Genomic DNA, 27,353 nt, shown 5'->3' on the forward strand with positions numbered 1-27,353 from the left:
GCAGAAAATGTAAGTCCAGATTATCTATATCTGGTAGGGATGTTGCTTAGTACCATACATCAATGCACTAACAAATTTTCATCCTTCCAATACTTGAAGTCGCAGTGATTTTCACCAAGACTTTAAACAGAGTAGTTCGTAAAGATGTGTGTCAATGCGACATAATTTTTGTATGGATGTTGCTTACCACCCAAGATGCATGAACTGACCAAGTACAATGAATTCCTCCAGCACAAATAATTGTGGAGATAGATGGTTTTTTTTTACAAATAAAACCCTGTTTATATCATATTTTGCACTTGCCTGCTTGAAAACTGTGTACACTAATCTTGGGCTGTCTACAGTTTTGCTTCAATTGAAATTTCTCACCACTAACATCCCCCCTTTTACCACTTTTGGTCGGCGAATGTACAGGCTGATAATTACCATCACTAAATTCCTTATAGTGGCTGAGATTTGGACCATAATCTGAGTGGTTCGTATGGAAAATGAGTGACAGGGTGATCTTATTTTGGTACTGATTTTTATATTCTTGCATTTTTATATTTTTAGATGGATTTGCTGAGCAAAGAGGCTGAGACTTTGGTCTCCGAAGAGTAGCGTTCACAAAGTATTACTATATTGTAGTATGCACAAAGTTGAAAAAGTCACACAACTTTCGTATAATTAGTCAAATCCAAATGACATTAGGATATGGGCAACTGCACATAGTTACTAACAATCCTACAGAGTTTCAGCAATTTCTGTTCAGTTGTCTCTGAGGAGTTGGTTCCACAAAGTATTTCTATGTTGTAGTATGCATTTCTTTATTTCCTTGTGTGTGCGTTTTTTTTTAATTCTGTGCTCTATTTTCATAACTTAATTTTTTGTCGTCATATCCTAAGATTGCAATGTTCCGTTGGTTTGATTGCATATTTCTTGAGTTTGATGTGAAGTGTTTTGATGGATACAAATTTCCCCTATGCATTTTCTTAACATGAATCCTTACGATTGGAAAAAAACACGCCGTGCATTCGATATTGTAACCCCCAAACCAACAGGTCTGTTTAGAAGGAACAACTGAAAAATGCCATCAACATTAAAAAATCACAAACATATTTTTGTAAAATTGAAACGCATTATCTTGAGAAAAAAACTATTAAATTTCAATATGATATTAATTTATAAAATCATTAACTCTCACATTTTAAAAACACATTAATTACTTTAAAATAAACTTTTAGGGAAGATACAAAATATACTTAGTATCAAAACCACAACTCCGAGTATAGTGTTCATTTACATCAAAAGAAATTACTGCACTCATGCATAGCATATCAGGTACAAACCGATACTTTTCATTTCTAAAAATGTCGAAACACTAGTTTCAATTATTTGCGGATTAGCTTTGTCTTATTCAAGCATCTTTCTAAATAGAATGAATCTTCTGTTGCAACCTTCAGAAACAGATATTTCTAGATCAACACTTCATCAATTACCCAGTGTATCCAATTTTGTCAAGCGCTTCGAAGCTTCATTATTAGTTATAACGCCACTTGAAACGTTTTCAAGACTCGGATTCAACATATCAATCTATATAGTCATTCAATAAATTACTTTTGAATCTTCACTATAACACCCAGAACTGATACTTGGCAACATTAACTCAAGGGCAGCTCCTGTGCCGTTGTCATTCTTCCAATGACATGACAAAAATTATGGTCCGAGGTTTGACAAAGCAAATGAAACACGTGGATGATAATTTAGTCTAATTAAATAAGCTTTTTAAAAAAATATATGATTTGAGAGTTTTTAAATCGAACAGTGTTCAATAACTGAAGACTTCCCAAAACCAAACTAACAAGCATAAATAGGATATTAAAACAATAATATTACAAAAAGTATTAGCTTTCCAAAAAATCTTCCTGACTTAACATTTAATAAATATGTTAGCCTACATATATAATATGTAGGTCAAGATAATTAAAAATTTGGTAGAATTAAAATTTAGGTTGGTACTTGTACAAAATCTTTTAGCAATAATTTGTATAGGCAACTAGAAATCGATGAGATGGCCACCTTCTCTGTGGGCCCCGCAAATGGGGGACCAATATCTACTCTCTGTTTGTTTTTGTCACTTGCACATCATGGTGGATAGACACTACTTATTTGTCACATGCATACCATTGTAGATAGTGGATAAGTGTGAGAGGAAATGTTTTGACAATAAAAAGGAATTGAAAATAAAATAATTTGACCTTGAAATCAAAGTTCAAAGCCCAGGGTAATCAGCTATACTGTGCGACATTTCATCTGGAGGTGTTCAATCCACATTCAAAATATCAAAAAACCTATCACATAAGACAAAAAAGTTGCAGCCGGGACAAGAAATAACCATGTAAAAATCACTAATTCAACTTCAAGACCAGAGCACATCATAAACTTAGGAGACAGTATGTTTAGAGGTGATCTGTCCACATGCCAACTATCAAAAGGACTATCTTGTGAGACAAAAAATTACAGACCGGACAAAAAATTACTATGTAAAAATCAATAATTTAACCTCAAGGTCAAAAGTCATCATCAATGGTACGCGACACTTTGTCTTGAGGTGATCTAGCCTCACGGCAAATATCTATCTCAAAAGACAAAAGAGTTACAGTCGGGACAAGATTTTGTAACGGACAGACGTACAGAGCAATTACTATGCTCTCATCTGGTCTACAAGTATGTTTGATATTATTTTGAGAGGAAATATTCAGAGTAAGGTTGATGTGGTAGTTAATTACTTCTCCATGTGAACAATTTACCCAGTCCTAAGCTTGACTGTGTAACTGAAGTGTTATTTGCAGGCCATTTGACCTAATTTAGGTGGGATGTTGACATTCATCAATTCAAATATGGTAGTAGCACACCTTATATCTGAAAAACCAGGTAGTACATAAAAAGTGACCGAACATCGATATGATTGCAAAAATTGCCAATCAATCAAGCATGAAAAATGGGTAATATGATCCCAGTTTTTCAGTATAACAGTATATGCTTAGATGTGTTTGGATATTAAAAACTATTGAAGGATTTTTTTGTTTGTTAGAACTGATATACTTAATACCATAATAAATTAAATTTTGTTTTTAAAATACAAACTATAAGTTTGCAGCATCGCCGCCGCCGTCGACGGCAGACGGAAAGTGATGCCAATAGCTTACATACCACGTTTCGTAAAGTTCTGACCAGTTGATTTCAGAGGAGTTGCGCTGACAAACTTTGTGATAGACACACAGTCAGTCTGAAAACAATATGCCTCCCCACGAAAGTGGAGGGATACATTATAAAGTAAAATATTCACATGTTGAGGACCTAGTGGAAACCATTAATTGAATTGTCGTTGTATTTTCTGTGATTTTGGTCGCGCTACATGTCTCCGTATCCGTTCTGTTTAAACTGATTGTATTCTTGTTAAATATATTGCATTAGAATTAATCATTCTTTTAATTCATCCCAGGCGCGTAGCTGCCGTTAGGCAAAAAAGCTTTTGCCTGCACTTAATTTTGCCATTTTTTTTTGGAGATAAAATACATCCAGAAGAGGCATAAATGATGCTCTAAAACGCTATCTCCGCGGAGCTTCGGGGGAGGGGGGGCTTCGCCCCCTGGACCTTCTGGGTCAGACCCCCTGCCGTAATTTTGCCTACACTTCAATTTGGCCTCAGCTACGCGCCTGCATCCTGTAAATTTTCCATATAAAACACATAAGTATTCCGTAAACAGGAAGTAGATGAGTGACAGCATGGAAATGGTATACACGCTATAGAACTATAGGATAAAACATTTTCCGACACAATCGGTATAGTTTCGTTTTTTACCCTTTGACCTTTAAGATGCTCTTCCATGGAAACGCAAGTCACCAAGGCCACAAAAGTATATTCCATACCTTGATGTACATTTCCTCTGAAAACTCGCATCTTATCTTTTCTTTCTTCTTAAATTTATATATGTTGATGCAAACAATCTTGAAGCCGATTGAACCAGGCTGGCCCGTTGGAACCGAATTATTTGACAGTGAATTATTATAACGAGATCGCGTCCATGATTTTTATATACTTGTCGCTTGTAAGCCGGTGATGCTGATTTACCCTTAGCCCGGTCACATGATTAGGTGACACAAAAAGAGTTCACCTACGTATCACTCATGCGTGTGTCGTCATAGGATTCTGTGAACTTTGAACTGGTTTTCCATACTTTGATGAGATCAGTACCAGTTTGATTACTAGTTTACAAATTTTTACACGTCCCTTGGTTTAAATTATTATTGCCAGGGAACAGATCAAAACCGGAAGTCGTGTTTAGCCTTACATATGCCTGACGCCGTGACGTCAGGCAAAAGAACCCTCAAAATATCTTCTCTTTTACTATATTGGCGTTCTTTGGTAACAAAAGCAAGAAACCACACACACACAATAAAAACATTCTATGAATCTCACATGTATTAGATATTTATTTTCATATAAAATTAAAACAGCGATCAGCTTCTGTTGTACATGAAAAAAAAAGATCTTTAAATAATACTCTTTTAGTTTTAATCAGATCTGTCTTTGGAGAAATATATGATGGTACATTAATTTCATTGTTATAAAAGTTTTTGCAAGATCAGATTTATTTGGAAGCCTCCAAAAACAAATGAAATAAAATACCTTCTTTGATACTCGTGGGACAAAGGCGACGAAATTGAAGTTAGTTATTCCATGACATTAAAACCAACTTTCCTTGACAATTTTCTTTCTTCCTTTTCAAGTCGCTAGTATTGTTACCGACTCTTGCACTCGTAATTTTAATACTGTACATTCGTATATGATTTGCATAACTCTATATTACTACACCACCTTATGCTGCTAATCGGTACCGTAGAACCGTAAGTTCTAGCTTCATACGAGAACTTTCGGGTAATCACGGTTACGATCGCAGTAACACGATTTTAAATAGAGCATATCGCAACTTTGCTTGAAGTTTGATCTTAGCTAATTGACGGACTGTTGCGTTACACAAATAAGTTCAAAGTTCAAAGTTCAAAAGTAAAGTCGGGAAATATAAAACATTACAACACAAGCTCTAATGAACTTTTAAAACAAACATAACTTTTGTAACGTTCTTAAATTTCAGGTATGTATTATTTTCAAAAAGCAATACACTTATTTTGCTAGTAATTAACAAATGTACGATATAGTCACAAGATGTGAAATGTAAAACAATTTGAATGTATATAAAATCAATCGACTTAAAATATCCAAAATTCAGTTTTCTAAAAATTGTGATTTTTGTAATTCTGAACCAAGTCAATCCATTAAGGAAATGGTTGTGGTAGTTAAGTTAGACCATTGAATTCGCCTGGATGTTGAAAACAAGCCCAAATCATTGGCAAAGAATATTTGACGATTAGCAACTTTGAAGACTCCAGTCTTTGATTTCTGTTGTAGATCGAACGTGTAGAAAATTGTATTGATATTATATTAATATAACATTTAAAAAAAAACTAGGTTATCGATGTGAAAGTCAATTTTACATGTTTTAATTTAATTTGAAGTATTTGTTTATTTTTTTACTGGTAAAGATTAATAGTTCAGTAATAAAAGGAAACCAAACAGGTGATATTTAAGATACACACAATGTACAACTATGGGAATGTAGACGGTCATTGCTGGCCAATGGCAAATATCATAACATAAACAATTAAGATATCTGTCGTTTTGTGTTTGTATAAACATTTAATTAAGTACAGATCCTTATAAGAATCAGACACTACCGAAACATTGATACACTTAAACCAACTACATGTAAACGATTCTGCGGACTTAGTGAATTACTAAACTACATCCAGTGCATCCTAAAGACAACCCTTATACACAGATTTAGGATAATGGAGAAAGATTCAATTATTGGAAAATTTGATTAACTGCTATACGCTATACAAAAATTTCTCACCACAATATTAATTAAAATTCCCACAAAACAGGCCAAATATTTTTTACTCTTTTTCATCCTATTTCAGCTCTATAATTTGTGTCAAAAGTGTTTTATCGGTTTATATACTGCGTTTCTGCGATAAAAAATATCACAAAAAGATGTATCCACATATGCCTGATTCTCACTATATGATTGGCCTCCTTGTCCACCGAAAAATTTCCCGAGTAGGACTTCTTGCGTAACATACTCAGGGGCTATAAAACTGCATCTCCATCTGCTCTTATATGCCACTATGTACACGATACTTATCTTATGTGCTTGCTTTACAGCCGTTTTTAGCTTACCAAAAGGATTTATTTCTCTTGTGCCGATTCCAACTGAAGATTTCGCATTTTACGATGTTTTAGATACTAATAGACACTTTCACCTATTCTGGAATTTTAACCAAACACATATAACTTTTGAGCTTCATGCCAGAACCCGGGGATATGTCGGCTTTGGCCTTTCTCCTAATGGTAAAATGTTCCCCTCCGACGTCGTCGTCGGTTGGGTTAAGGATGGAATTACTTACTTTGCGGTAAGTTTGTAATGTACAAAGAGAGATTACATTATTGTTATATCAAATTGAATATAGCTTAGAAAGTTCTTATTAATAACTGCAACTAATTGATATTTGCATAACATTATGAAAAACCATTATAGGAAGCTTTAAGTTTGACACTGGACACCGATATGTTTCAATGGAAACAACTCGTGCTTTATTTTGCATTCTGTAACAGAAGAGAAATGCGATGAATATCCATTAGTTATTCTGCAATCGTGTAATAAAAGTTTTAGTTGGCAATCTTTTCAGTTTAAAGAGGCAACAAAAATGATAAAATTTGTATGTGTGTTTAGTCTTTTTATCCTGAAAAACCGATTTAATATTTTAAATAAAATACTATTTTCCCGAACTTCTAAAACTCCAGCTCAATGTCTTTTAAAATAATTTCCAACCATTTTCAAAATAACACATTTGATACAAGCATATAATTTCTGTAATTGTCAGTGTGCTAACATGTGAAAATATTGTACTATAGAAAATTATAATATAATATCATAACGATTGAAAACTATATCAAATATTACTGATATCCATGTTCTCGTCATCATTAATTTTCCTACTTTTCCATTTTTTTTTCATTGGTAATTTAACATATTAGGAACTTCCTTTAATTAAGCTGAGATATTTTCCGAGCATAATTATTGAAATGAGTACAGTGTCTGTATGAGATGCGTATAAAGTGTCATGGCTTAAAACAATAACAACATTTCATGGGCCTGGTGAAATATTGTTTGCAGGTAAATCTCTGAAACTGATATCGGGTCTTGGTATGTTAATGGTTAATGACAAAAACTAGTTCATAGGAGACCAAGAAACAAATAGAATTTTAGCAGAATTAGCATAAATCATTTATAATAATTATACTATACTATTGTTTGAAATTCAATGTATACTATTAAAAAGATTATAATTAATCAAAATATCAGAATTGTTGACATGGGAATGAATGAATCCGTATACGAGAACTGTAAGTCATCAACTATTTACTTTGGTATATCTAGGATTACCATACAACAGAACACAGCCCTCCAATAAAGGACCGATCACAAGACTATGTCCTTCTACATGGAGAAGAAAATGATTTCGGTACAATACTGAAGTTCGTTAGGAAACTTGATACCTGTGATGAAAACGACTATAAAATATCGGTATATAAAGATATAGTTTATTCAAAAATCTCATTATGCAAATATATGTATCACAATTATTATAACAAATGTAACATGAAATTTAATACCAACCACTTCGTTTTTAAGCATAACACTTAATTATCTACTAACCATGTATTACTAAACGGAGAGGCTGGCTGCATTCACCCCCTCTTATAATTCATTTCAAAAAGAAAAATACGTTGTATACATGTATCTTTTATTTTGATGTGCAAGTTTTGTATTATGAAATGATATGGACTTTTGCTTTTGTATACTACTGAGTTATCTCAATTAAGACATTTCAGCACATTATAGTTAAGTTTAGAGTTTTCTTGAGTTTTCACATGACATGCCATTTCTTCCATTTGTGTTGATCGATAGATGTATGTAAACGAAAGTTCTTTGAGCTCATTTTCGTAGACCTTTTCGCGAAATAACGCGAAACGTTTGTCTTGTTTGTATTTATAAAAGAAGAAAACGCATGATTTGTCCGCTTGTATTTTTACACTTTGACTAATTTTTTTCTAGATACTTCAATTTTCCCTTTTTAGCGTTGGAGTTCGAAATGGAGGAATTTAAAATTGTTTTGTTCTTTATATAAAGTAGTATTTATATTTTGTTTGGTCATTAATGTAAATTTAAATCAAGGATGAAAATGTGACGGAAAGAAACCAAAAACATAAAACAAAACAAGAAACAAACAAAAACAAAAACAAAACAAAAACGGAATATAGGAGAACCAATCATGAACACTAAAATACTATCAAGAGAAAAGTATTACTCGTTTTTATATGCGATAATGTGAGTACAGATATAAACTTGTGGATTAAAACACTCTCACTTGAATCTTGAAGCTATCTTATTTTCCTCCCAAAATAAAAATGCATCAACAACAGAAATGACAAGAATATAAAGTATGTATCTGCACTTAACCGAGCCAATAGATGCTACCTACCTAATGTTTTTTTTAAGCAGGGGCATACAAATTACCTAGCTGTCCCTCTCCCCAATGATTATGTTGGGATCACTATGAAGGTTTGATATGTCAAGAAAATGGCGGCCGCTTAATAGGTTCTTGGTTGTCATCGTTTCAGAATGCTTTCACTTTCAAGGACCAATATGGCAGCGAGGAAGCTCACTGCTACGTACATTTCAACTAACTGATAGACATTTGAAAAAAATAAAATAAAATCTCGGTCTCCATAATGCTTGTTTTCATAATATATATGAAATATTTTACATAAGTTTCGCATTATTACGCGAAATTATCGCGTTATTTCATGTATACGTAATTACGTGCAAGTTTCGAGTTAATATGCAAAAGTTTCGCGTTATTAGGCGAAAATATATTTTTCAGTCTACGAAAATGAGCTCAATGGGCTTCCTTATATGTAACTAACATTTAGGTCTTTGCTATGTTTTCACTATTCCTTTCTACAACTGTAAGCAATATGAAGCATAGAAAAAAAGTAACAAAAGTTAAAACGATTTGTATCTCTTGAAGGACGATACAGCAAGGATAATTTTTGCCCACCGGGATGAAGACCCAGATTCTGAGGAGGATATGAGATGGCATGGTAGCGAGAGCAGGGGTGTAAAGTTTATATACCTCCTGAATGCTGTCGTCAAACCTGAAATTACAGGAAATATTATGACAAGGGACTTGTTGCATGATAAGGTATGTTGAATTCAATTTACTGATATATTTACATCGCTTATAATTGTGATTATTTCTGTTTTATAGGATTCGTTTTACTAACCAGATGAAGAATGGACTTGTCATCCTTATTTATTATGACGTAGAGTTTAACACCCTTCTCATTCAAAATAAACTGGTTATCAAAACATTGACAGAACATTGAGATATTCATTGAACAATAACATCTCATGAGTGATTTCACTTTTGAATGCGACATTTTTTTTTAATTTCAGAGTGAGAAATTTAACAAATTACAAAGTACAAAAAGGAGTCTGCTTTGAAAATTGTTTTTTATTTATTTATGGTTTAATACATTAGCTACAGTATAAATATAAAGTCACGAAATGTAGTTCAATGTAAGATACCAAACTGAGTCATGCAGAATATAAACAATACTTCTTGGCAGGGCTGATGGCATAGAGTGATGATAACAAAGAAACAATACAAACGTAACATTTTTGTTTCTCATGGGATTATGGGAATGTACTACAACAGTCTACTACTATATCAATCTGTAAAAAAGAATGATTTTAAATAATTATTGAAATGCCAATTTCTGACCAAAAGAGAACTTATTTATCATGCACATTTTTATTGTTTAAAAAAAATATCTTTTAAAATGTTTTAGTTCAAAAGCTTAAAAGTGACAATGAACCACATTGACTTTGATATTCCAATTTGTAATCGTGATTACCTTTTTCATTATATAAGTAATGACTACGATACATGTATATTATACTTGTAGTACCGAATACCACCCCAAGAGACAACCTACAGATGCAAGACATTCTCGCTCTCTGATCTGGGGAAGAAACACCACATGATCAAGGTATAGAGCTATAGGTATTTTCAGAAGGCTTTTTATTTTGAGTTTTATTCTATGATTAATGAAATAAATTGTTTTTAAAAATATGTCCAAAATTCGAGGTACACGAATATTCACACGCAGGTACGGCTAAATATTTTAGTTGCATTTTTTTAATTGTAAATTCATTTTATCCTTTATTTGGAAACGTCTTGCATTCGTGTTAGTGATTTCAGAGAGGTATATTTTTTTTCATTTAAAATCTTTTGGTATTTTTTTTGGCTCTATGCTGTATTTTTTTTGCATGATTTGTTGCTTTGTGATATCAAGTTTAAAATCAAATTCTCTATTTAAAAATAATTGATGATGGCTATTGTACTAACATTTACTCAGATACTAAATTGCAATATGATGGGTGCTGCTTGCAGAGCAGGACATGCTTACCCTTTCGGATCACCTGATGTCACTACCAGTTTTTTTTTTCTTGGAATTCATATTGCTAGTTCTTTAGCTTTTTTATGTGACGTCTTGTTTCCCAAATCTTCATTTTTTATGTGACGTCTTGTTTCCCAAATCTTCATTTTTTTTATATGTAATCTTTGTAAATTCAGTTCGCTACATTGTATGTAGATATTCTTTATTTCATGTGTTCACGTTTAGGTCAAGTTTTTGGATTTTGACTTATTTGATCCACCCCATGCAAACGATTCGGTATTTTGTGTATATATTCGTTAAAAGTGGCAGACGATTTTACCTTCCTCTGTCACTATTCTGCAGAGTGTGTTTACAAATTAAAATGTTTGACCTTCTCATCGAGTTTACTTGTCTTAGTTATTGTAAATCGTAAAAACGAAATATTAGCATTATAACAGTACACGATCACTCGATAATTAATGGATAATTAATCTCAATATATCTCTCGGTATCTACAACTTGCAGTAGATCTATATTCTACCTTGATTATGACTGTTTCGTCATTGCTATTTTCCCACATACTAATTAATCAAAGTTTAATGGTATTAAGTGAAATAGTCAGTGATATCTGTCTGTTCAACTTTTCTTTCAGTTTGAGCCACATATTCAGCATGGGAATGAACTATATGTCCATCATATACTAGTCTATAAGTGTCCAACCCTAAGTAAAGAATGGATCAACCGAGATTATTTCTGTTATCTCAATGGTAGAGATGTTGCACCATGTGGAAGTGTTTTCTTCGGATGGGAATACGGTGGACAGGTAACTATATCGTCTTTATTTCGCTACATCATCACTTTGGTAGGTATATGGCCATGATTTTAGTGAACAGACTAATTAGTGCATTAAGATATGCAGTTTGTGCTGACATTCATTTGATGTGTGGAATGAAAAAAAGGAAACAAAAAGTAAAACGAAAAAAAAAAAAGAAAACACACACAAAATTAAAAAAAATAAATAAATAAAAAACAGGTATAGATGACTTTTGCAGGCACACAACAGATCGATATGAAAGTAGACAGAACTTATATGGAATCATACATGTACATGTACTTCTTTGTCGTTTGTTTGAATTGTTTATTTCTTGGATTCAGGATTTTTTCTTCCCCGCGAAAGTTGGCATGCCGATTGGTGAGCCTGAAGACGATGCTACATACATCATGGAAGTCCATTATAACAACCCCGACCTTCGTGATGGTGAGTTAAACCAGCAATTAACAAAGATACCATTCTCACTAACCAGTTATATGGTTTCTTCTACTTGATATGTAAGAAGTATTTTCCAAGGTAACATAAAGATGCACGCAATTGCGAAACATGGAAAATATGGCTTTCATTTATAGTATTAATGGTACGATGATCGAAGAAGTTTTTCTCCACAAAAATTACCAAAGAAAAGACAGATTAAACATTAAATATTGAAAATCCATTTTTTTACCTTTCTCTGCTAATAGCATGCATATGAAGGCAATTTTCTCACATATTTAAACAATATTCATTCACTTGTGTAGTAAATTAAAAAATATGAATTTAAAGTACCCATTCTCAGTTTTATTTAGACTATTTTTGTTCAGCGCGCGTGTAAATTGTGTAGCTGCAATGCATAAATCTAGACTCAGTGTGTTTTTGGTACCACATTTGACATGGAAGTGGTACATGTAAGTGAGACCCAAGAAAAAACATCACAATGCTTTAGGGATTCCGAATTTTGAGCTGCTGTGCTGAAAGGATTTGTTTCCAGTCGAAATATTAAAACTTGAACTTTGAACACACGAGCGCCTGCAAGCATATTGAATTTAATTTTTCTATATATATATCGGAATTGTTTGAAGTCTTGGTTGATTGAAAATTAGTATCTTATTATTCTGCTCAATCCTGGAGTTTGTGCTTCGTAAAAATCATATACTATTATTGAAATTACATTGATAAAACAGTGAACATTTCACTCAGACCTTTTAATTTTTACCATCATAGGTAGCATTTCCTTTGTCTTTTGTAGACATCGTTGATAGTTCAGGCATGCGTATAACTTACACACCAGAGCTTCGAGAATATGACGCTGGACTTCTAACGACTGGCGTGCAGATTGGACCAACTCATTTAATACCACCTCATGAAACAAACTTTGTCACGACAGGTTTCTGTCAAGCCGAATGTATAGAAAAGGTTATTTGTACTATTGTTTGTTTGTTTGTTCGGATTCCGAGCAGCAATATTTCAGCTATATTCAGACGATGAACATGAAATGATGATGAAATGAAAAAGGGATCGGACACAAGGACAATGGGGTCGACAAATTTTGATTGCCACTGGAAATAGGGAGAGGTGGGTAGGGTCGGGCAATTTAGCCTCCTTTGGCGGAGCCCTATGGTTCCTACTCCGGGAGAATACCACAGTAGGGTGCGAGGAACGTGGCATCTTTCCCAACACGGTGCACCACTATGGTTTGAGGTCTGGTTTTCCGTATTATAGCCTGACAACCCCAGCATGTAACACGCCAGGGATACCCCATTCCACCACCTGGGGCACACATCCCAGTTGCTCTGTGGGCAGAACGCCCTAGCCCCGGCTAGGATTCTGAGCACTATTTAGTCGCCTTTTACGACAAGCTTAGCGCTGCTGCAGGCCTATTCTTTCAACACCCGGACCTGAACGGGGCTTGTATTATTGTACATGGTCAAACAATCATTTGTTAAAATACTAAGATGACACTTAATGAGAGAACAAAATCTATAAATTTATCTAGGTTAACATCATATCTGAATTTACACAAAAGTACAGATATCATATTTCTTGTCACCATGTTCAGGTTTTTTTCTGTGTCTGAAAATAAATCGCAGAATTTGGTACCTGGGGAGTTACATCAAACATTCAAACCTCAAGTGTTATCGCACCATGAGAAAATATTATAGATAGACAATTAGCGTGTCTACTGTTTATGGATTATTATAACTACAGCAACCAATACACAGTCAACATTTGTAGATTAATTCATCTGACAATATCAAATTTTTCATCGATTTGTTAGACTATGATCTGTGTATTTTTTCTTCATTAAGTAAACATAAATTAAAGTGATTTTACATTTCAAGGGGTTGAAAGACATGCCTGGACAAGAAGTGAATGTTTTTGCTGCATGGCAACACTCACACCTTCTTGCATATGCTATGTCTACATATCATTTACGGAATGGCCAGGAAATAGAACCATTTGCAGACGATCAAGCGTATGATTTCAATTACCAACAGATAAGACTCTTTCCAAAGGAGGTTCCTCTAAAAATGGTAAGAAAAGTGGACAGTCGAAGAAATAAACACAAAAATTATAAATTAACAGCAACATTTAATACATGATATAACGAGATTGGATATGATGAATATGTCAAAGGGAAAACAACCCACCTGGAATGAAAAATGACAGTTTAAGGCCACCCATGGGTCTTCAATGAATTGCGAGGAAATCCTCACACCACAGGAAAGACTGCAGCTGGCACTAAGAAGCATACTACACAGGTACAGCGAAACAGTTGCCCCTATGTACTTTTGCAATATGAAAGAAAACTGAAAGTGAAAACGAAACAATTCATACAGGAGCCAGAAATGCATGACTTAGGACAGGCGCAAAAAATGCAGCGGGTTTAAAGTACTTTGGCGTGAATAACAAAGACAAGTTCAAATCAGTTGTTCTCCATAGTTCCAGAAAGTATATACATATTATTACCTTAGGTAGTACTATAAGGTTAGATAAGTTATGAAAATGTGGTCTCATTTAGTTGAAATCAAGCTGTTTTGAGGTAGTCCACACCGAAATTTCAAGTGTTTTTTTTCCATAAAAAGTATATATTTATCTAACCCTTGGTGTGCGAAGGTTAAAGTAATTCAAATGTAAATTAGTGATTATTGTCATAGAAACCATTATGTTTTATAAAATATCAAGCTCTAAGAAACTAGCACAGGACGGAAGCATGCATGAAGGAGGTGTAATAAGGTAAAAATAAAAACACCCTTTTCGATTCATTTTCTCCGCAATTTTAGTTCCGAAAGTTGGTGCGAAATAAGATGTTTTGAAAATCAGCCAGCTGATTCTGAGGAGAAAACCTAATACGGCATGGGACTGAAATATTCCGGATACGTTTCTTCATTTAAAGTACACTTTTTTACTATTACATATATTATCTGTCTATGTATAAATTTCAACTTAAATTTAAGTTTTACAAAATTAGACAGCACCAACTTGGTGTGCGAAAAAGTGCGCCTAAGTGAACTATATAGTGCACCCTTAGAGGCCCTTCTGGACCACCTGATGTCACTCCCGTTTTTGTACTTTTCTTTTTGTCCCCTAGGGACATGGAAATGCCGGGCGTCCATCCGTTCGTCCGCATTTCCGCACTTTTTTTGTAATGCTTTTACCAAATAAGTTTGTTTTTGATATGTGACCATATCTTGAAGAGTTACAGTTTAATTCGGATTTGGTCACGGTTGAATGATTTTGACGGACGTTATGGCCATTGGAATTTCAAAAAATTTTATTGAATTCACAGTTTTTCGCACTTTTTTGTAATACTTTTACCAAATGATTAATATATCTTTATGTAGTCTTACTATGAGAAGTTCGACTTTGGTTACGGTTGAATGATTTTTTCAGAAGTTACGGCCCTTGGACTTAAGAAATTTCAGTGAATTCAAAGTTTTCTGCACTTTTTTTCCGCGGGGGCAGTTTTCCGCACTTTTTTTCCGCGGGGGGCATTGTAACGCTGTTCTTTTATTTTCGTTGGAGTTCATACTGCTAGCGCTTTAGTGTTTTGTATGACGTCTTGTTTCTCTTACCTTCAGTTTTAATATGCAATTTATTTTATTCGGTTCATTGAATTATGTATGTAGATCCTGTTTTCACCTTTAGGCCATGTTTTGAGATAATAAGCTTATAGCTGTCGCTTTGGTATTTGTTTGCCAATATTTGGTCTGGTGCCTGAATTCGTTCGAAAATGAGTTTGATAACACAGTACAGTCCATGACACTTCACGAGTTATTTAAAATATACTATTTTTTGTTCAATCTAAGAAATTTTTATCCTTGTTAAAAGATTTGTCGTCCTATAATGAAAACAAAATTATCACACATGTATAAATTCTACAAATGTCTCCATAAAATCCATGTAGTTCACTCCCGACAGAAGAGTTGTCTTCCCTTGAGGAAAACTTAATTGTCATATAGCATACACGTGGTTGAAATCCCCCAAAAAACAAACAAACCAACCTACTACTATATCATTGTTTGGATAAAAGTTTTTTTTACTGTAGATTGAGAAAATAGTATTTAATTTTTTGTATTTAAGGGTGATTTTCAAATTAACGACAATATATTATTTATTTCAGGGTGACAGTTTAATTACTCAGTGTACTTACGACTCTACATCAAGGCGAAATCTTACGAAGGCATGTTCATAAATCATTAAACGATAATGACCACAAATCCAAGAACAAACTTAATCTATGGTATAAAAATATTAAATAACCGAAATAAGATTGACATACGGTATTGTAATTTTCTAACATCATTATAGTAGTTCAGACATGCACTCTACAAACAGCTAGAAAGATTGACTTTACTCGCTATTTCAAATTCACCGACTAGTTTTAACCTTAAACTCCTGCTGACATATCTCATTTGTTGTCTTGATGTCAAGCACGTGACTTTTTATTAATTTTCTAAAACTAGTTTTCCTTGGTTTTACACAGGGTGGAGAAGCAACAACGGACGAAATGTGCATTGCATTCTTGTTTTACTATCCCAGAATGCCATTGGATGGTTGCCTAGCAGATCCCATTTTCGACACCTTTGCCGAGATTCATAACAAATCAATTGCAGAGAAATTGAAGTTTTTTGACGGTTATGATTGGGAAGACCGTCATTCCAGGTTACTGTACAGACAAAACATCGAGAAGACCAAATACAGGGCATCTTGTTACTCAAGGATTCCATCATATGTAAGTTTATAAAGTTGAAGTACTTTCACTATAATATAAAAATGATCATATTTACATGTGAGGTTAGTAGAGTACTTCACCAAGATGTGCTTCTAGATATGATTCCTATCTTACATTCCAATCACTTGAACATTAAAATAAAGATAGATTTTGGAAGAGGATAGCAAACCAAAATGAGAGTCTTCTTGCATCAGTTACAGATCCGTGTTTGTTGCTCCTCATTGAGATAAAGGGCTATATCACCAAAACAGTACCACGAAATTTTACTGAGCTATAACGATATGCGCTACTGAATATAAACAAAACCCCAATATAATAGATATTCAACACTCCTAAATGAAAAAAAAAATGGTTTTACATCCGCTTCAATAACAATTACCCAATTCGCAGAAAACGTTATCAGTAGTTCGTATGAGTGGAAATTTATTTACTTGAACTGTCAGAAACAAACTTTATAATGAATGTAAACAATGCATGAATTCAAAATGTGCAGTTTTATCAAAATTTCTCCATCCCATGTTGGTTAAATTCACCTTACGAAAGCATTTGGTACGAATATCAGAACACTTATTTAACATAATTTGCATAATTTTGTCTAACATATCTACGAAAAGTACACGTGATTAATTTCTTAATTATGTCTGTATTAGAGCAAGGTAAACGATTTACATTTTGTTTCAGTTGGAATTCAAACATGTGGATAGATTGCGAGCTTCAAAACTCTACCACCCACCTCCCTCAATGTGCGATGTTTAGTAAAAACTTATTGACCCGCCTACTCGTATGTCTGAAATAAAATACAATTGTATAAACTTCTAGATTGTTATTTTATTATATGCAAGTCTGTTCTTTTAAGGAAATTAATACAATAAATTTAAAACAGTATTTTTTATTAAGAAAGATTACTCTTTACAATTTGTAGAAGGTGCGGGCTTTTGAAAGTTCGGTTCCTTTAGTCTATATACTGATTTTACCACCTGAAAATATATAAAATTCAAATATACTTTGTACAGTTTTTATGTTTTTTCTTGAAATGGACGCGTTTCATTTTGTCTCCGACACGGAATATTTCAGAAAAGTAGCCCTTAGCAAACAAAATATGCATTTGAAAAATCAAAACTTCTAAATATACCATACCCACTGTTTTATAGCTTTCGTTAAAACAAATAGCAATGTCCCACATGTCAACTTTCATTTTGGTCGCGAATACGGCACTTATACTTCGGGTGAAATTGAATATGACAAAACTAAGATTCTAACTTACACTTACACCAGATTTCTGCCAGTATAACAAACTTGTTACTGTACTATTCAAGAAATCAACCTGGAATTGATCCCTGACGGTCTTGTTTGACCAGTCGTACGTCTCCATAGAAGCAACAAACTCATTTACAATTGTCTCATGATTAACCCAATCTATGAAAGTAGAACTGAGTTTGTTGTGTCCAGGTATGGTGTCGTATAATGTGGCTTGTAATAACATATGGAAGGGCAGTCGAGGGTAGTAATAGATGAAGGAAAAACACATCTCGTCACTTGTGGAAAATCCTCCCTGAATCAACAATAGATTTCTATAACAGAATTTCGCTTTCGCGTAAAGTTTAATTCCAAAACCTAAATTACGAGCAAAGGAAATGCATGAAGATGTTATCACACGTACATATCTATCAATTTTGAAAATTATAAACGGATTAAAACTGTATTTTGTGAGTAAAATACTATGATTAGAACGATGAAGATGATATAAATAGTCCGGAGACCAAGATATAAATAGTCCAGGGACCAAGAAAACAAATAGTACATTAACTTAATTGGTCACAATGAATCATTTAATCAATATATGTGCCCAACTTTTTCATCAACTATAAATCATATTCATTTAAAACTATATCTGTATTACAAATAACAATGTAGAAAAATAAAGAAAATGGAGACTCACAAAAGTCAGATTGTCTTTTCCGGTAGAATCGTATGTACAGTCAACCTGTATGGTGTCCCCCTATAATAAAATATTACAGGTATTTAAAAAAGGTTGTGCAGTTTTAAAAGTACATTAAATACTAATTAGTTTAGGTAGAGACTTTGAAGTTTTTACTTCTGTTTAAATTGTTACTATCTTACCGCTTATTAAGGGATCCAGGTTTTTTGATGTACGATATCTATTTAAAATTTTCAAAAACATCAACAAAAACAAAATAAAATAAAATCGGAAATTAGATATTTTCAGTTTTGTAGCTGAAACTTCTTTCCAATACCTTTCGCAAAGAAATTTCATTTTTTAACATTCTTGTTTCCTGGAAATCAAAGTCGTAATGGTTGTCCACTGCAATAGGTGTCAATTCAGTGTCTCCATGGTAATGCCTAGTTGTGATACCTCTGCCAATCAGATGGGCATGCTGCCATAGTCCAAATAGTTTAACCTCGTCTAGAGATGCATTAGTTAAAGCCTTCACAAATTCAAAATTGTATTATTAATTGTATTATTCATTAACAATATAAGATATTAATTTGCAATTTATTTTCGGTATAAACACATACCAACTTGGTCTCATGAAGAAACCAGAAAAAGAAAAACAAAATAACAACTTATAAAAAAGGTATTGTTAAACTTTTACCACGGGCAGACAATGCTACAATTATTTGATAAAAACAAAAACAAAAAAAGTTTATGTAGTATAAAATATTACTCAAAAACACACAAATTATATACATTTACTTATTGGTTTCAATATAACAGTACGACAATTTCCATATAATGAATGATATTGTTATTAATTATGAGAGGTAACCTACTCCGAATGAGATCGAACCTTTACCTGGATGTATAACAAGTCTTTTATACTAAAGTCTGATTCATTCTAGAAAGATATGGTATAAATATGCTTCTAGAAAAGCAGACGCCGCTTAGCTATCTAGTGCACTTGTGTTTTGTGTCACTTTTTTATGTCCCAATTTATTTGCCAAAATTTCGCTATGTTTTCTGTATGATGGTCTTCGTCTGGATCTCAATTTTTATTTTTTCTGTAACCATATTTCTTTCTTTATCAGTGGGCTTTATATTGCTGTATTCACCATTGATGTCTGTTGATCAGACAATTACCTGTGTAATAACTTGCTCTGGAAGTTCCACCCGAGCAGTGAAGTTTTTGTAATGAGGAGGTATAATCTGTTGTCTATTCTCGTAGCCACCAATAGTCAAGATACCACTATCGTGTTGCCTTAGATGAGAGGTGTATGTGAAACGGATGCCAGAACTATCAATCAACCCTGATACAAATCCAGGGTTGTTATAGTGTATTTCGATAATGTATGCATATTCATGCTCGTTTTCTCCAATCGGTAAACCAACATTCGTTGGAAAATTGAACGGCTACAATACAAAAACAACAATGAGAAAAAAAATACAACGTAAAACCTTCAATCTCTGGACACTTTGAGTACAAACTTAGCAGAAAAAGACGTGTATTTTGCTATATATGTTATACTAAATTGATATTTCATTACTTGAGATTGGACACAACAAACCAAAATAATGCAGATTTATTACCAAAAATCAAGAGCTTAACGAAAACACTTTAGGAAAAATCCGAAATATCACAAATACTTTAAGAGAATGCAATTATATACACAATACACATATTTACGACTTTTGCTTCTATTTATAACAACCATTATGAGAGTATTGCATAGCAATACAAAGTACAATACCGGTACCAAAATCTGTTGTTGAGAACAAAATGCAACCTCTATGCATAATTTGTTAACTTAAAAAAGTGAGGAAACTAATAATTTACACTTATTTTCGAAGTCCAATGCCATTACTCAACAAAAGATTAACAAAACGGAATAAAATTCTAACAAGACCTGCAACCTGTCATTATAAAGCAATCCACAAAATATCAAATGAATATCTGCAAACGTGACCAAAAATGTGCAGAAAACGTATTTGCCAGACTGACAGACAGACGTATTGGCGTACACACGGAGTTCAAACCTAGAATCCCTTCCGATGACTAACAACATAGATGTTTAAGTATTGCCATTGACAACAAGAAATCAACCAAGACAACTTTGAAACAGAAACAAAACCTATTCACCTTTTTATATTATCATTCAGATCACATAAAAGACAAGAACACATGACTAATGCTTCAAATGTAAAGTCATTTCAGTTTTTTAAACCCCTAGCTCAATCAGCTTGTTTACCACATGGATATCTAGATAACTTATGTAACACCCGAACCGGCTATAAGGTTAACACTGATATATCTTGTCAGGTTACTCACTAAAATTCCTACAGACTGAATAATTACAACATTCTACAGGGATATCTAGATTTATCATTCTCCTCACTGTCGAAAGACTATCCGCCTACAACGTTATCGTTTATCAAGTTTATTCCCACTGTCGGCAGTGCAACTGTTTAAAACGTTTTATAACTATTAACCAAACATGATTACTCTCTACAACAGGTGTTGTGATAAGTCGCGAACTACATTGCCAGCATCCTGTCCTTACTCATTATATTGATAAATTACTCATCAAAATACCGACAGTACAAATAACACAACAGCTAACAAATCACCATCCGGCATGATGCCCGGGTCAAGTACTCATCAAACTGCTAGTAGCCAATTCTGCTACAACATTATTGTATGGAAATCTGAATGAAAACTTACCCCGCTACCTACTGCCCATCCAGCAACAACGTTACCACAGGGATATCTAGACAAATCAGCACCAGTGTAACATTCAAAGTTAGTACCTATATACTTCCTGGGATAGTTTTTGCACTTGTAGACGTTCATATGATGGACGTAAGGTTCATGACCCTTCTGTATTACAGCTTCAAACTAAAAAACAATAAGTGAAACATATCATATAGATAAATGGTAAGTACAGGTCCACGCCAGGCCAATGAATATAGATAAATGGTAAGTACAGGTCCACGCCAAGCCAATGAATATAGATAAATTGTAAGCACAGGTCCACGCCAGGCCAATGAATAGATAAGCGTCCAGACTAAAGATGCAATATTTTATACCTTTTTATCCACTCAAATATCACGTATCTATATTTTATACCTTTTTATCCACTCAAATATCACGTATCTATATTTTATACCGTTTTATACACTCAAATATCACTTACCTATATTTTATACCGTTTTATACACTCAAATATCACGTTTTATACACTCAAATATCAGGTACCTATATTTTATACCGTTTTATACACTCAAATATCAGGTATCTATATTTTATACCGTTTTATACACTCAAATATCACATACCTATATTTTATACCGTTTTATACACTCAAATATCATGTATATATATTTTGTTGCTACTTTAATGAAATATGTAGTTATGCACAATTCTTATTGGAAAAGTATATCATGTTTTCATCAATTTTATTGATATCAACATTTTTTTCTGATAGGGAAATCATAATCTCTCTTGCTCATGATATGTTTAGATTGTAATGTATCTGGTTATCGGCATTCAAACGGACTGATATCATACGTTCATATCAAAGTTCGATTCTGCCTTATCTTCCGAAACAAATTTGATTACAAAAATTTTATTACAGATGAATGTTATAATATAAAGCATAGGTTTGTAAACATCGACTAATATTTCTCTACAGTGCTTACCTTTACCATATGGTGCTTTGTTTTCACCTCTTCCAATGAGAGAACTCTACACTGATATGTGGTTCGTTTTGTTGGAATATGGAACTAGGTAAAAATGAAGAAAGCAAAATGTTTGTACATGAATATATACTTATGTGTAGTCTTGAATCGAAAAACATTGTAAAATATACATATTGAAAACAGAAAATCTTTGAGTTTTATGTTCATCTAAAATTATAAAAAAAAAATAGTATTGCTATAAATTCTTTAATTTTAATTTAAACCTCACGAATGGATTAAATAACACCGGTTTTGTGTTGATTCCAAGAATTATATGTGAGCAGTGTTACAAAATGTACACAAAGAAGTGGATTGAAGTACAATGCTCAAGCACGGTCTGTATAATAGTATAACTTCAACGAAAATTTTAATCATTGATAACAAAGATGTCACTTCAATTATTACGAAGTCAGTTTATAACAATAGCTAACTAAGGTATGAACCTTATGATGAATGAAATCCTTAGTTTGAGCGTCATCTGGAAGGGGATTCTGTTCAGATGTTGAGAGTAGAAGCATGCTCTTAGCTCCTCTTCTGTCGGCACCATGCCACTGTAGGCTATTTTCGTCAACTGGGTCGTCAGGGTGGTATGAGAAAATTATTCTCATTGTGTCATCCTTAAAGAAATATATGTAGGATCACAGCTACCAAAATAAGACCGGTCTTTCTATTTCGCCAAATATTTACTGCATGATAAAAAATGAGTAATAGTTATTTCAATGTTGTTTTTTTTTTCGCGTGAGTAGTGTAGATTCATAAAAAATGCAGGTTAATGCTATCACGATAGCACAAATGGTAATACACGACCCTCATTTTGCACCGACATATTTTTTTTGAATTTTCAATGATATACACATTGGTAATTATCTTACAAATACAAAAACAGTTGTGATTTCTATATTTAATGGTTCACTCACTGCTTTGTTTTAATTAAAATTGATTTTCCCTAACATGTTGAGGAGGTCCTTAACATTTTTCTAAAATTTATTTGGCTCTTTTAAATTTCTTGAAATTTTATTTAAGGTTTTACTTTGATAAAGGAAGCAAAATATATAAATTCAATAAATTTAACATGTTTCATGGGAATAATTTCAATGAACATAAGGTAGCGTCATCAACAAAACTTTTGATCACTAAGATGCTTTGAGTTTGATATCAGAATGTCACAAAATAAAACGTATGGCTAATTTTTATAGAGTTATTTCCCTTGTTTGTGGACAAAATTTCCGTTTGATGAACACTGCGTTCCTGTAATTTTAACGTACAACTATATCGGTGTCATTGCCATCACAAGTGACTAGAGGTCGAGTAAATTTCAGCATTGTGCCGTTGTCGTTTTCCTCCATATGTAAAAGGTGATAGTCTTGAGAATCATCTACCAGTGGTTGGGAATGTCCAACAGTATGACGATCCTGACAATAAATAATGTACTTAGTGCGTTTAAAACACAAGATCAAATTTAGTCTTTTTTTAAAAAGCTGCCTATGTAAAAATCAATCCTAAGATATGAGTGGCACAGGGTAAATGTTGTCACACAATTTTTTTTTTTTTTTTTTTTGTTCCAATGTAAAATATTTGCCATATATGTATGTAAAAAGTATGAAGTTCGTTTTGAATTAACAATGGATGGCTAAGACAAGATTTTAAAGTTCCCTAACACTGCAACTAAAATTTGCTCAAATTAATTTCCAATGAATTTCAATGCTTTCTTTCCAATTTATTTTTTTTATTGCTGCAGTTAATCCAAAACCAAAATTTGTAATATGAAATAGGTGAAATTTGTTTGAAAACAAAATTTGTCATGTGCGATCCACTGCCTGGTTTTTGCCTGGAAAACCTCTTGATAGTAAGGTTGTCTATATGTACCATATTACATGTATCAGTTTGAAAAAAATCATCTGATTCTTCAGCGAACACTTGTTAGTTTGCGCCTTGCCTGTTAGGAATGTGTGTTACAAGGCAATGTTGAATAATATAAAAGTACAAATATAATTTGTTGGTGTGAAGGTACTTAACAATGCCATCAATCTCAACTGGTTTAATTGTCAGAACAATGTATACAGCGTATGTACTTACAGAAAAGTGAGAAATTCCATCTTTCATCCAGCCAATTACCACATCAGATGGATACATCTTACCATTAGGCGAGAAACCAAAACCGACATATCCACTAGTATTTACGTGAATCTCCAATGTAATGTGTGTCGAATTAAACTTCCAAAATACATGGTAGTTACCAAGATGGTCTAAAACGTCGTGCAAAAGGTATGATTCCGTTGGTGCTGGCTCCCAAGGTGCAAAAGTTTGTACCGGAGATGATTTGACAGATGTTAATGTTAAAGTGACAAGAAATACACTATAACGTGTTACTCTCATTGTTCCAATAAATAAATGATTATTTACCTTGTGCCGACAGTAAGATAAACTATAATCTTTTGACGCTAGATAATCAAGAAAGGTGTCTTTCCATTTTATTTACAGTCAAACCCATCAAAAGTAGCCTACCAATGTGGGTGAAATCATGGTCAGATATGCCAGATTGTTCTTATATGCAGGTTTATTTCAGGTAGAGTTCACTACATTCGGATCTTGTAATTTAATTATTACATAAGAATTAGGTTTTCTCCCTTGGTATTAATTGCATCATTTCAATTATCTCTTTTGTGTCAGCTGTAGTCTTTCTCAATATTTGCGTATATATGCATCGATAGCGTTCTTTAATGCTCCATGTTTGTTTTCTTTAATAAACTATTTTGAATTTGAAATTAACCACAGTTCAATATGGCAGGTTACTGCTGAATACAGGTAGCCGTTAAAGTATGTTATTGCTTAATACAGATGGTCATTGAGAAAGATGGCAAAACAATAATAAACTGGAATTTCATGATTTATTTCGATTCTAATAGGACATTTACGGTACTTTTTTTACATTTTCATGACCTATAACGGTAACCTTAGACCCGCCATAACTGTACATATTTGGCTGTACACTTTACGCTATGTTATTCGAAATGGTCACTAGTGAAATTAGTGCCTTGTATTATTTATAATGAAGGAAAGGGCGAGTTAAGTAGCACTATTTAGGTATCGCAATAGTTAATTGCAGTATAAAGTCACAGTGTTCACACATGGACAGGTACAATTTTGCATTCACGATTGTTATTGTTTGTTTTCATACATGATGGCACACGTGGCGAGTGCTACAGTGTACGCGTTTAAATGATTTTTACAAGATATAGTATATCTTTTCTAAAAGATAACGTTTAATACTTTTATTAGATATTAATTTGATGTTCATTCACGCTACTGGAATCAATGAAAACAGCTAATACACATCGGAATGTTACGTTTGTTTGTTTACACGATTTCAGGTGGGCAGTGTTTTACACACACACACACACAAGCCACCTCCCCAATACAATAAGTCGCGTGCTGCTCAATCATCCACAGTTTTGGTCGCAAAGCTTTTAAGGAAGTCATATTAGAACAGTCAATTAATAATGATACGCAAATAATGTTTTCATTAACATAGAAAAATCCCTAATTTTTTTAGACGGATTTTCAAAATGTTTAAAGAAATACCAAAAAACTGAAGAGAGAAGGATCAATCTAGGATCAAAGTCTGTACGACTTACGGTTTTAAAGATTTAGTGACATCGTTTTAAGTCATGAGATCACGTAACCGGGGAACTTCAAATCTTTTCAAAACATTGTCAATTAGTACTGGAAAAAAAGATGCAGCTTTCGGTTCTGATTAAGCTTTTTTTTTATGAAATACGATTTTTCGCTTTTCTGGAAATAACTCTGTAATGACAAAAAGTTTTGTCACGGGGTTTTCATAAGAAAATGGGATAGACCTTAACACGTATGATATATCTGTATTTCTAATTTTGGTACTCCCTAAACAGATAAAGCTAGCTACAACAATGTAGGTTAAGACATATTACACAGTGTGACTAAAGTGGCCTAGTAATGGCTGTATTATAATGCATGGAACTGTTAAAAAGGTTGTCTGTGATATATTATTTATTGATCAAGAAATAAAGAATTGAAATTTTGATGTTAGAGTGTTTTAATGGAATTTTTCGCCTATCTGTCATGACTTTGTCTGTGTTTATTTTTTTAACAATTTGAATTTATATATATATGGGTCCCAACAATGTTAGAACTGTCAAATCGCGAAGCAAATTTTTGGTCGTTCCCTCCGCGGGACTCGAACTCGTACCGCTGCGACATCTATGGCAATACCGCCTGCACTAAGCCATAGATGTCACAGCGGTACGAGTTCGAGTCCCGCGGAGGGAACGACCAAAAATTTGCTTCGCAAATTTGACAGTTCTAACATTGTTGGGAATTTTTCAGACCTTCTATAAGTTTACGTTATCTTCCCTGTATCAATTTGATCCGATGGAGTCGTCACATTGTATATATATAAAAGGGTCTGAAAAATTCCCAACGATGTTAGAACTGTCAAATTTGCGAAGCTCGTACCGCTGTGACTTCTATGGCAACACCGCCTGCACTAAGTCCAGCGCCCTAGACCACTCGGCCAGAGTGGTCTTGGGCGCTGGACTTAGTGCAGGCGGTGTTGCCATAGATGTCACAGCGGTACGAGTGGCCGAGTGGTCTAGAGCGCTGGACTTAGTGCAGGCGGTGTTGCCATAGAAGTCACAGCGGTACGAGTTCGAGTCCCGCGGAGGGAAAGACAAAAATTTGCTTCGCAAATTTGACAGTTCTATCATCGTTGGGAATTTTTCAGACCCTTCTATAAGTTTACGTTATCTTCCCTGTATCAATTTGATCTATATGACCATAAAACGCACAAAACATACGCGAGCATAAAACTCACAAAGTTCAAGATCAAAACAGATTCAGAAGCTGAATCGCGTGCGCTGTTGGTGATTGTACCTTTATCAAAGTCTCACATAAGCAACTGATAAGGACCCTGTATGAAAATAACAAAGAGGGTGTTTTTAAGTTACAATTAACTGTGAAAAAT

The 27,353-nt window shown here is 33.6% G+C and overlaps 2 protein-coding genes across 4 annotated transcripts; one reads left to right on the forward strand and one right to left on the reverse strand.

Annotated features, from left to right (window-relative positions):
- Positions 1 to 6,231: 6,231 nt before the first annotated feature.
- On the forward strand, positions 6,232 to 17,415 carry LOC148611038 (DBH-like monooxygenase protein 1 homolog). Its single transcript, XM_088595205.1, has 11 exons — positions 6,232 to 6,516; positions 7,545 to 7,691; positions 9,199 to 9,372; positions 10,139 to 10,222; positions 11,265 to 11,435; positions 11,768 to 11,870; positions 12,673 to 12,839; positions 13,766 to 13,957; positions 16,048 to 16,107; positions 16,411 to 16,659; positions 17,341 to 17,415. The coding sequence occupies exons 1-11, from the start codon at positions 6,232 to 6,234 to the stop codon at positions 17,413 to 17,415; spliced, it is 1,707 nt and encodes a 568-aa protein (XP_088451331.1).
- Positions 17,416 to 17,532: 117 nt separating this feature from the next.
- Positions 17,533 to 24,873, reverse strand: LOC148611039 (DBH-like monooxygenase protein 1 homolog). Of its 3 annotated transcripts, none has more exons than XM_088591098.1 (10): positions 24,431 to 24,868; positions 23,620 to 23,766; positions 22,798 to 22,971; positions 22,316 to 22,399; positions 21,339 to 21,512; positions 19,760 to 20,029; positions 18,915 to 19,106; positions 18,599 to 18,658; positions 17,924 to 18,211; positions 17,533 to 17,636 (listed from the first exon to the last, which is right to left on the reverse strand). In XM_088591098.1, the coding sequence occupies exons 1-10, from the start codon at positions 24,728 to 24,730 to the stop codon at positions 17,562 to 17,564; spliced, it is 1,764 nt and encodes a 587-aa protein (XP_088447224.1). In that variant the 5' UTR covers positions 24,731 to 24,868; the 3' UTR covers positions 17,533 to 17,561. The 3 variants fall into 3 exon arrangements, with proteins under 3 accessions (XP_088447224.1, XP_088447225.1, XP_088447226.1); XM_088591099.1 differs by having other exon boundaries at positions 17,930 to 18,211; positions 24,431 to 24,867; XM_088591100.1 differs by lacking the exon at positions 18,915 to 19,106 and having other exon boundaries at positions 24,431 to 24,873.
- Between the last annotated feature and the right edge of the window lie 2,480 nt (positions 24,874 to 27,353).

The sequence above is a fragment of the Perna viridis genome, chromosome 7 (genome assembly GCF_037379345.1).
Source record: "Perna viridis isolate PV_CMFRI_1.1 ecotype Kerala chromosome 7, ASM3737934v1, whole genome shotgun sequence".
Lineage (NCBI taxonomy): Eukaryota > Metazoa > Mollusca > Bivalvia > Mytilida > Mytilidae > Perna > Perna viridis.

Excerpts from the sequence above, each read along its gene's own strand:
- LOC148611038 (XM_088595205.1), top strand. The coding sequence starts at position 6,232 with ATGTACACGATACTTATCTTATGTGCTTGCTTTACAGCCGTTTTTAGC. Across the intron at positions 10,223-11,264 it reads AGAAACACCACATGATCAAG|TTTGAGCCACATATTCAGCA; the intron begins GTATAGAGCTAT and ends CTTTTCTTTCAG. Across the intron at positions 11,871-12,672 it reads CAACCCCGACCTTCGTGATG|ACATCGTTGATAGTTCAGGC; the intron begins GTGAGTTAAACC and ends TGTCTTTTGTAG.
- LOC148611039 (XM_088591098.1), bottom strand. The coding sequence starts at position 24,730 with ATGAGAGTAACACGTTATAGTGTATTTCTTGTCACTTTAACATTAACA. Across the intron at positions 18,212-18,598 it reads GAAAAGACAATCTGACTTTT|GGAGGATTTTCCACAAGTGA; the intron begins GTGAGTCTCCAT and ends TTGTTGATTCAG. Across the intron at positions 17,637-17,923 it reads GGCAGAAATCTGGTGTAAGT|GTGGTAAAATCAGTATATAG; the intron begins GTAAGTTAGAAT and ends ATATATTTTCAG.